The 11,945-nt window shown below is 39.8% G+C and overlaps 1 protein-coding gene across 1 annotated transcript; it reads right to left on the bottom strand.

Annotated features, from left to right (window-relative positions):
• Window positions 1–4,985: 4,985 nt before the first annotated feature.
• On the bottom strand, window positions 4,986–7,847 carry LOC131321262 (receptor-like protein EIX2). The gene has a single exon (XM_058352263.1). It carries the CDS (start codon window positions 7,845–7,847, stop codon window positions 4,986–4,988), a length of 2,862 nt encoding a protein of 953 aa, XP_058208246.1.
• Between the last annotated feature and the right edge of the window lie 4,098 nt (window positions 7,848–11,945).

The following is an 11,945-nucleotide window of genomic DNA, read 5'->3' as shown; positions in this document are numbered from 1 at the left end:
TATTTTCCCTATCTCCGAATAACACAACTAATATTCTCCTATCGACCCCTCATAACACTACCGCTACGGCAATCACCACAATGACTACGACAACACCACAGCACATCATTTTTCTACGAAATTTCTATATATAGTTATCTGCCTCAAGCCTAGAGATCTTACCCCTTAATATAAACCTAGTATCCGATTGACTTCCCGAGACTTCCATCTAGAAGGAGCGGTGATCAAGCGCCTCTTCCAACTGGATCTCTTCGGTAGTCGCCTGGGTGTCCAGAAGACACATACTGTTTCTAAACACCCTACCTACAACTCTCATCTTCCTAAGTCAATCTCAGATACTTACAAGGGTTCCACCTGTCTTACCTATTCTTAAAACCACTACCCCTATAACTACCATAACAATAATAAACACAATCATTACCACAACAAGACATCATCTCTTCATACATTCAAGACACTCACTAGTTCAATCCTTTAGCTATGATACACCTCGCATCACATGAAAATTACTTAAGGTATTTAAACTTAACACATAATCTACACAATTCAAATAAAACGCATCAAGTATTTAGCTCACAAACCTTGTTAACAATACAACACTTCTTTTACATACTAACGGATATCATCTTTCACATTTCAACCTCGCCACTACGCATAACCACTACAACAATCTCGACTTTTCAAAATTTTTTTTTTTGTCTAACATCTCATCTGAAAGGATACCTTACCACAAACGGCTCAAGATCAAAACTAATAACAGTAACTTCGCAACCGTAGTCACTACAAAGAGGTCAAACTTCTCTTCTTCTTCTTCTTTTTCTTTTTTACATGAGTCAACCACATTCCACCAATTCGCATAAACACAGATGCAATGCCACATCAATGAACACACATCAGTCAGGCAAGCACACTCATGTTTTGTTAAAAATATGCAATGACTTTTTTTTTTGAACCCCTGAGACTAAGTCTCCCCACGGTCTCTAGGTATTCAAACCTAATGCTTTGATACCAAGTTGTCACGCCCTCGATTTTCAACATAAATTAACAATACCATTTGAAATACAAAGTCCTCACAATCGTACGTACAATACCCCAAAATACAATACAGTTTCCGATTCCATAAATTGGTCTACAAATACAATCTTTCAAAGTAGGAATTTCATAACAAAGTCGTTTGTTAAACAAGAAAAATAAAGTGCTCTCCAAAATAGCTTTAATCGATAATGTCAGCATGCACTCCAAGTACTCCATGACCATGACCATGACCTGCAATGAACCTGAAATGGTAGGTTGAGCAAACACGTGCCCAGTAGAGAAATCTACACAACTATTATATACGAATGGGATGACAGGTGGAATGAATAACAAAAGCAAGGTACGGTATCTCAAATGATGAAACGAAACACAACTAGTAATTTTCCCAAGGTCGAAGACATAAATGAAGTACCGTGACTACACACCAAAACTCTAATTCAACCACGAGGACTTACTATCTATATGATTTTCTCATGACTGCCACTGTCCCTCATATCACTTCGAATCACCAATCCGATATCTTGACTTATGAAACTATCGTAATCAAAGAACCGCAACACCAATGTCTTTCGTATCACTTACTTACACTTTCACAATGATAGCCCATTTCCATTCACCTCGTGTCACAATTTCCTCATCATTCTGTATCATGAGCAAAAGCTCCTGCCAGGCCAATTAAGAAATCCCGATACTCCCCACTAGTTTCGTCCTCACTGATGGAACTAATTCAAGTCACACATCAAAGGTCACCATACCACAATTCCTTCGATACACTTTACAATTTAGCCATTCATTCCAGTCACATATAATGAATTCACAACGAAAACTTATTCACATAAAAGTAGTACAGATAATTTCATCTCAATCAACTCGCAATCGTTACGTTAGTAATTTCTCATCACCATACAAGCACTCACACATCAAAAGATAAACTCTCATAGCGAGTTCATGGACTTCCACCTTGCAACTCGCAAAATCGTATAAGTTACGCAAGAGGTGTACCACATATCAAACACAAGGAATTGTCTCGGGTATCCATGCTTAGCATTGTTTAACTCAAGAAGAATTCTATGTGTTCGTTTTTCACTTCGCATGTCAACACATACAACATTTGGCCACCTATACTCCTTATATTCTCTAAACCCTCGTTTCGGTGTCAAACGACTCATACGGAACCCAACGACCACTACCAAGCATTTAGTATACTACTAGCCTCGTCAAACCATTCAACTAGTACTCAGGGGAACCTAAGAACACCCATGTTTCACCCAAACGATTCTAAGGAAAAAGGATTTCCCAACGTATACGAATATATCTATCTTATTTTGGCTGCCAAATCTTATCGGTTAAGAATTGGGAGATGAGACCACCACCATTGGAAAGTACATTTTCGGTACATGAATTTTGATATAAAATTTGCCCAAAACAGAGTTCGGATGAAAAAGTTATGCCCGTTCGAAGTTTTGCCAAAATGCTGAATTTTTCATTTCCTACCGGTAGGACACATTTTCCTACCGGTAGGAGACCACAATTTCACGAAAATGACATTACTGGACAGCTTTTGTACCGGTAGGGCCAAAACTCCTACCGGTAGGACATGGGTTTTCACTGCATGATTTTCAGACTCCACCAGAACATTTTTAACAACGAAAACAACGATCTAGGGCACGATTCAAACACCAAATCAACACATACACACATAATAGAAGTGAGAAATCCCTACCTCATGGGTTTTGAGCAAAATCCGAGCCTTTGACCGAGTCAACCAAGCTCTAACGAGGTCCGATCATGAATTTTCTTGGATATTTGGAAAGCTCGTGCTCCGTATAACAACTTTAATTCTCTGGCCTTGTCCGGAATCACACCCTAAGTAGATGAAATCGAAGAGAGAAGAGAAGAGGGAGCTTTTCGGAGGAGAGGAGGAGAGAGAGATAGCCGAGAGAGAAAAAGAGAGAAAAAAAAAATGGGAGAAATGATTCTCCTGGGGAAATTATTGGCATGGGGATTAATCCCATGCTCCCACCCCCCACACACACATGTGCACCTCTCGCACAATTACCGTTATATCCTCCCACGAAGATGTCACACCGAATATCCGCACCGTCTATCTCAACGAGCCGTACGATTGCAAAAGAAAAAATATAGTCTCAAAAATACGGGTCTCTACAGTTCTCATCGTCGATCGACTTCTATCCTGAAGAATAATAAAGTCCATTTTGTTGTTCTTCTTTCATCTCCATTCACTTCATTAAGTTTGCTTCCAGAGAAGTCCTGAAACACGGCAAGGAACCAAACTCCACCATCACAAACACCCACATTTCAGCACACATGCATAACAACCATTAGTCGATTCGTCAACTATAAGTGAGAAAATAGACAAACAGTTAGGCATAGGGAAGGTTGGGGTGCATGGTCCTCACTTGGAACTTGGAACTATGGGGCTGGAGTGGATAGAAGAAGACAAAGCTTTGGAAGTTGATTCCACTGTGCTTGATGAGGCTCATTTGGCGGGAGAGGAATCATAGACAGTTTGACATGGATGAGATGTCTGCTAAAAATTATGTGTCTTTTCCTTTCTAGTTTGTTTCGTTTGGGAGTCGAGGGAGTGCAAATCAACCCTTGATCAATTCCTTGATATGTCAGATATTTTCGGCGTTCAGAGAGGCGTACGTGTATGCGCATTATTTACTGTTTGACCTCTTTTGGTCTCTCTAGTACATGGGTGGCATCTCTTTATACCTTTTCACTACTTTTACTAGTTATCAAAACAAAAATATTTCTCCTTATCCCATCTTTTAATTTACCAGAAAGCAAACAAATTTAGATAATCCTAATTCTTACTTACCCATATCAAAATGAAGTATAGAAAGGCGGACCGGGCATGGAGGGCCTTCGGGATGGAAAGCCAAAATATGGGTTCGGACGCCTTCCTCGATACAGTTTCATTCCAGGTACGTTAGTTCGTTTTGCAGACACCTGCATAAAAAAGAGAATCCACTGACCACGGAATTTAAAACCTTTGTTAAAGTTGCTCAATCAAACTTAATTTCAAGACCTTCAACTGGCGCCCAAGCAACTCTGATTCGTTCAAAAACAGTGCATTCTGAACTACTTCAGTACAAACTCCATATAAGCAAATCCTATCGGTTGACCGAATTTATCTGTACGTCAAAATAGCGACCCGATTGACAGTCCCACATGATTGGAGGTGTTGTTGGACCTCCTAAGGTGCGCATGCATAGTCTACCTGAAGTTCAAAACGTAGGGAAAGTAAAATTATTACCAGCTCATAAAAAAATGTTCACTTACACAGAAGAAATGCATTAGGACGTACAAGCCAATGAAAGGAAGTCAGGAGTTCATTTACGGCAATCCTAATCTTGGTCATCTTGTTCTTGTTGTTGGCCCATAGAATTATTAAGGATTGCTTGCTTGGGTCCAACTCAAAGAAAAAACAACACACACCAATTTGATTGAATTTGTTGAGGCATTTTGAGAAGGTGTAAACATTTGTTTCTTCCAGATCAACTACGTTACGTCACGTTGTCAAAACAGTGGTCCAATTAATAGAATACTGCGATGTGGCGCAATGTAATTGATTTGAAGAAAAAATAAATGTTTACACCGCCCGTATAAATAATTAAATCTCTTTTCCCAGTCCATCCATACCTATTCAAGCAAACAATATTGGACACAGAACAAAAAAGAGAAATGTCTGGCCTACACCACGCACAGGAGATTTATTACACTATAAAAAATCATTGCAGGTTACACATAGAGAATGGAAAGACACAAAGATCCACCAATATTACTTTCTAGACAAACTACCGAACACTATTGCCTTATGGTGAAACAATAATGAAAACCAAACACAGAATTGGCTCTCTTTTTTCCTTTTTCACAAAGGAACAAATAAAGCACTATTTCCGTTTACCAACATATAGCAACATTTAAGAAATGAAATCCCAAAGCTTGTGCCAAATGTCTTCTAGCACCCGGAAATAAGCAATTCTCCAAGATCTCTTGAATAATAAAGGACCCAACACAATCCAAAACCCAACTGCGAATCCAAGGGCCATGCTGGCAAAGAACAATGCTTCCAAAGATCCCTCTCCATTTTCTTCACTTCCAGGTGGATCAACTTGAGCAGGGATTGGCTTCTTTGGGTTGCAGCTTGTGAGTGGAGGCCCACAAAGCTTGTTGCCCAGAAAGCTGGAATCGTTCATGCTTTGAAGTTGAGTACTTGATGGAATCTTTCCCGTCAAATTGTTATAGGACAAGTTCAAGTGACTCAAGAATGTCAAACTCGAAATGCTCGAAGGAATTTCCCCAAAAAGTTGATTTAGTGAGAAATCAAGGGATTCTAGTTGTCTCATATCACCAATATTCCTTGGGATTCTTCCTGTCAAATGATTGCCAGACAAATTCAATGACCACAACCCCCTAAGTTCAGTGAGTTCATCAGGAATCTCTCCAGACAAATTGTTTCTCGAAAGATCCATGTTTGTCACCAATCCAAGAGTGGTGCTATATTCAACATATCTGCCTTTGGTCACCAGAAATAAATTATCTGCAATTCCGTAACCAATATGGTAAAATATTGGGTTACGTGAGTTATTTATTTCTGCCATGGCGCTAAAATTGGCGAAACATCTAGGCATGGAACCCGATAGATTGTTGTGTGCAACGTCCAAGATTTGAAGAGAGCTTAAACGACATAGTTCATGTGGAAGGTCACCTGAAAATTTATTTGAACGCAGATTCAAATCTATCAAGGTCAAAAATGAATTGCCAATCCACAGTGGAATGCTTCCAGCAAATCTATTTTCACTAAGGTCGATGACCCGCAAAATTGAGCAATTTTGTAGAGTCCGGGGTAGTTCTCCTGAGAGGTTGTTATGCCGCAAGTGCAACGATTGAAGGCGACTTAACTGTCCGATGGAGTTTGGAATGCTACCCGCCAGACTGTTGTTTTCTAATTTGATCATTTGCAGGTATGGATGCTTCCAACAGTCAGGAATTTTTCCTGACAAAAGGTTATCTCCCAAATTGAGAAAGAACATATCGTTGTTTGGTTCCTCTCCTTTGCCACATAACACATGGTACATAGACCTCGAAAAAAAGTTATTCGAAAGATCTAGCCAATTCAAATTAGAGGGGACGAGGGGTAGCGTACCGCTGAAGTGGTTGGAACTAAGGTCAATCACGTTAAGACGACCAACATTACGTAAGCTTGAAATCTCTCCACGAATTTGGTTGCGAGAGAGGTTTACGTACTTTAAATTGGGAAAAGAGGGCCAAAACCATGTAGGAATGGATTCTGAAATTCTTGTGTTGGCTATGCTCAAATATTGCAACTTCCTTTGAGATGGAAGCCACAAAGGAAACTGTGTACCTAATTGCCAAGACTCCAAATTCAAAATTTCAAGTTGGAAAGGGGGAACCCAATTCTCACTTGCTTTTAAAGTTAAACTGTTTCCACCAGCTTGTAGGTAACGCAATCTCGTGAGATTGGCAAAGTGAACATCAGAGATGACACCATGCAACAAATTATAACGTATCAACAAGCCTTCTAACTTTCCAAGTTGCCAAAGATTTTTAGGAAGAGTCCCATTGAACTTATTATAGGAAAGATCTAATATTATCAAAGATGATAATCTTCCTATCGACACTGGAATGGGACCTGATAAAGAATTGCTATTAATCCGTAGGCTAATGAGGGAAGTCAAGTTTCCAATGGCAATTGACATCGCACCATGCAAAAGATTCCCTTGGAGAATGAGTGACTCAAGATGACGTAAACTATACAACCAACTCGGTATGGCAGAATTTGAAGGATTCCCAGACCAATCAAGAACTTTGAGAAAAGTCATGTTTTGAAGACCACTAGGAATTGGACCATAAAAGCCACATTCCATCAAATTAAGGGAGACTAGGTGATTAAGACTAAATATCCAACCTGGTACAGACGATCCAAGATTGTTATAGGAAAGGTCGAGGATGTCAAGTGATGTAAAGTTAATTTTGTTAGTTGAAGAAGGAGAGAAGGCATACTCGAGTCGACAATAAAACAGGTGTAATTCTACCAGTGAAGGGAGGTTGCTCGTCACCTGTAGCCAATCCAACGCCTTGCTGAGGTCTATACAACTCATATCGAGGTGTTGTAGAGAAGCAAGGCCCGAAAGCCAATGCAAATTTCCATCACTGTGTAGCACCGGTTCATTGTTATCTTCAAAGCCACTCATGAGACCCATATAATGGATCTTAGTGAGATTCCCCAGTTGAGGAGGAATGGCTCCGTGGAATCTGGCAAGGGACAGGTTGAGGTATCTCAAATTTGCAATGGAGCCAATGAAGCTAGGGATGGAAGTCCCTTCGAAATCATTGTTGCTCAAGTCCAGATATTGGAGGTGCTTCAAATCAAGCAAAGAGGGATTTACCTTTCCACGTAATTTATGACTCATATAAGCTTCATATTCAGCAAAAGTTATGACAGAAGAATCCCTATAATAAGGACTCTGAAGTTGGATCTCTCGGATATGACCAGTAAAGTTGTCACAGACAACTCCGGCCCATTGGCAACAATCCTCCTCGATATCCCAAGAGGACAACCGATTCGAAGGGTCTTTCAAATCTTGCTTGAACTTAACAAGGGCTTCTCTCTCATTTTCGAAGCAAGTGATATTATTATGAGTATGATTGGCGCTGCTGCTAATTCCATTGCAGAAGCAAACATGGAATGTTGCAATGCTGATGAGAAAGCAAACGAAGAAAGCAAATGCTGCACTTGTAGCCATGGATAATATACCCATGATTGATCACATGCAACTATGCAAGATACACAACTCAATTTGGTTTTCAGTTTGTGGTTATTTGTATCCAGTGCTATTAGTGGGTTTGGTAGTTATAGTGCATACGTGGTCCATAGTTAAGACTTTAGATTTGCCGGGTCTTGACTTCCATTGTATTGGAAAAAGGATTGATAAGGGGGTGTTTGGTGCTGATTGTTTTGGTGGAATCTAAGAATCTGGATTGCGATTCTAGACTCTTGAATTATGGAAAACTCATCATCAGAATATGTGATATAGACCGGTTTGGTATGCTTTTTCAGTGTAATTTGTGTTACACTCTTTATTGCAGGTCAACAGTAAAAACCTAGATGTTAGTGTTTTGGTTGGCTTCTTGCTTTCCTTTGGATTTGGTTCTCGGATGGTTTTTCGCCGATGTGCCCACGATCCGCTAAATCATTGTAATTTTTTTCATAGATTTATAAAAAAAAAATTTTGCTGATTAAAAAAAAAGGGTAAAAACCTAGCTGGCATGGACATCAAACTTGATATCGCGAATTGAGCGGACCAACTTTGTTCTATAAGGCATATGATCAACTTTTTTTTTCCATAGGCAATAGAACATTATTACAAACTTGACAAATAGTACATCGATTAGGGGATCGAAAGGGGGAGGGTTGCGGATCAAAAAAAAGGGAGAGGGAAATCCAACCCACGAACAAAGAAAAAGGTGTTGGGACTAAGTCCAAACACACTCTAAGGGCCAAACCCCAACAATACAACCCTAAACCACATAGGCTTGGCCCAAACCAAGAGTCAAAACCTAATCCTAATCTCATCAGTCTCTACCACCGCCACCATTAGCCCATCACCACCACCAACATCATGCAAACACCACACTAAGCTCGTCCCCCAGCCAAATTGCGACCACCACCACCAGATCCACCATCGTAGCAACCCTTAGTCCCCACCACCACTAGCAGCCACCAGAAAGCTCCACCACCACCAGGCAAACGGAAGAGCAACCCTGCGTTGCCGCTAACCCCACGAGCAACTGGATCCCAAAAAAGACTACTGAGGAGCCGCCATTTCGGTCCTCACAAACGGATTGAGATATAGAGGCTGAGCACTTCCATACATCGCCAACAGAGCCACTGAACGCTACCACCACCCGACGGCCACACCTCTATCCGTAAGAACCCCACAGCGCCGTTAGGCCAAAACTACATTCGTCCAACAACAAAAACGGAGAGATCCTTACTACCTCGCCACCACTAGCTGCCACCGAAACCTAGCCGTTCATAGAACCAGTTACCCCTAGATGTGGTTACCGATGGAATCGGACACCGACCAACAGGGAGACGAGGCAAGGAAGAGAACAAATGGCGACAAAAGGGCAGTGAGAGAAGCACAAACGAGACAAGGGATAAGGGAGAGGGAAAAAAAAAAGGAGGAAGAGAGAGGAAGGAGGAGGGGAAGAGAATGTGAGAATGCTTGGTGGAGGAGAACCCCCCCCCCCCCCCCCCCCCCCCCCCCCCCCCCCCCGCGATCTGTTCTAGAGAGTGAGGGAGGAGGGGTTCCCGTTACTTTAATTTTTGAGCAGTATATGATCAACTATTGCATGCAAGTGAGCTCTAATATTCTATTCTCTACTAGTTACCACCAATGTTGTTAAATTGGGATACGTATCGTATATCATTTATTTCATTTTATGTATCGTATCGGGATACGTCGTGTATTGTAAGTTACGTTAATGAAAACAATATAATATAAAATAATATTTATACTTAATTATAATCTAAAAATCTATTGGATATATGAAAATAAGTGTTTAATGTATGAAAAATAGGCTTCTAGGATGAAAATTTTCAAATTTTCCAAGTAGGGTCTATCATAGTGAAGCTTTTTGGTGCCTGAGTATGCAATACATGATTAAAATATGTTCTTTCTTCTATTTGAACTTTGAATTTGGGTTTTCTCTATATAGTTTGGATACCGTCATAGTCAGATCAAACGATTCAGAATGCGTTTGTGTTCCAATACTTATTATATTGTATGATTTATTCTCAGATTTCTTCTCAATAAGAAATCGTAGGATACATTCCGAATCAGGATACGCTATTATATCGTAAGATACGTCATCGTATCGTAGGATTTCTATACAAAAAGGATACGGGGTGTGATACGTATCATTTTTGGAAGGAGACGATACGAATCGTAGGATACGTATCTTGTATTGTAAGATTTTAACAACCATGGTTACCACCAACTTTACTTGGACCAAGCAGAGGTTTGTTGGGAAGGCAAGCAAACTTATTCCTACGGCTCTGAGTAGAAGAAGCTCTTGATGGCAGTCCTATGCACCCGTGATGTAAGATTGCATCTTTTACATTTGAAGGACCTTGAACATCAATGATCCAATACATTAATCTATAATCTGAATTCAGTAACAAGTTATTGCAACTTAATTTCGGTTTCCCTTTCCATCTTTTTCTCTATCTATATATGCTGGTCGTATAGACTGGTAGCTATTTTGACATTCTTACCAGCTTGTAGGTGAGAGGCAATATTTCAATATTGATTGTTTTGCCTTATTGGTCGTTCTTGTATGCATGTAGCTAGGTTTCAAGTAATGCTGAATAGATTGATGAAGCATTTGATCAACTAATATTTGAATCTATATGGAATGAGGTACCATGCATTATGAGAGAACTCTAAGTTGCGGAAGGTCACTCGTTGAAGACCTCCTAATAATTCCAAGATATGTTCTTTGTAATGGAGAGGGTATTTGTAGGCCATTAGTAATCTTTACTTGCGGAACTTCCGTTAATGCTTTTGCAATATGTTAATTTATGAAAAGTATAATTAAGTATGGAGTGTTGCTATTTTTGTACTTTTTTTTGAGTTCTAATGTATTTACGTTACTATTATGCATGTTTATTTTTATCGTTTGTCTCACATACATGGTCACCCTCGTGTAGTGAAATTCCTGGCTCTGTCCTTTAATGTACCCAATTGCATCTTTAAGGAGTTAAGATGACTTCAGGCCTGCTGGATGCGTGTCATATGTCGAATAGAATTGACAATGAAGATGGGATTGAAAGTTAATTGCAACTTTCGGTTTCCCTTGACTAATCATGGACTAGAGCTACTCTGGACAGACTGGACTGGACAATCAAGTCCAAGCCCCTCCTCATGCCTTGACTAATCTATGTATTTTTGGAATATTGAAAGTCCGGCCGCAGACGGACTACGTGTGCGGCCCTCCAATTCGAATAGACCTAGGACCTTAACCATTTCTTGCGATATCATATTTCACCGGAAATTTAGTGCAAAAATCCAAAGGACAATGTTACGAACTTTTTACTTTTTTCAACAAAAAAAAGAATAAGTTGTAACTTTCCGACAGCCTAGATTGAAAAGTGTCTCTGGCTCCCATTGGTGAGAGAGATGGGGTTTCACTTGAAATTTGCATTTCAATAAATATCTGTATTGTGTTTCACAAAAAAATTGCTCAACAAATTCTATACAATGAACGGTTCAAAGCATATTGATGAAATCTCACAAGGCCACCTCAATATGCACTATTATGGTGCATTTGTTGCACTGGCCTCTAGCGGGACCCGAGTCCTCCAAATAAAGAAGGAAAATTCAAATAAGGACAAAACAACAAAAAGGCCCAAAAAACTTAGGAAAACAATGCCATCTTATGTTCTATAACCAAAGCTTCGTCAGTTAATGGTGGACAAAATCATCTCTGCATACTCATCTATTAAAACAATTGTCATTGAACGATAAGTCAGAAATATTTTAAACCTAGTCAGATCCCAATTTCATAAAATCCACTACACAAAAACATCTTAGTACAGTTTGCCAATTCCAAATTTTGCCGAAACAGATAAGCATCATGCAACCAAATAACTTATATCCATTGACTCCTATAGTAAGCTACAAAAACTGAACAAAAAGAAAAGAAAACGGGTCGGTCTTTCTGGTGTGCATGGTACAAGGTTTTTTTTTAATAAAAATTATTGAACGACTCGGATCATTCGTGCAGGACCTAGAGTGTGCCGGGCAGTACCCTATCGATATACTCATGGTCGGTCCCGTTAGTTTTACTTT

This window comes from Rhododendron vialii, chromosome 3a, assembly GCF_030253575.1.
Source record: "Rhododendron vialii isolate Sample 1 chromosome 3a, ASM3025357v1".
Classification (NCBI taxonomy): Eukaryota; Viridiplantae; Streptophyta; class Magnoliopsida; order Ericales; family Ericaceae; genus Rhododendron; species Rhododendron vialii.
Note: the sequence above shows the minus strand (reverse complement) of the source record. Positions and strands in the feature narration are given on the sequence as shown.

What these genes read in the sequence shown, in the direction of transcription:
- LOC131321262 (XM_058352263.1), bottom strand. Translation starts at nt 7,847, where the DNA reads ATGGGTATATTATCCATGGCTACAAGTGCAGCATTTGCTTTCTTCGTT.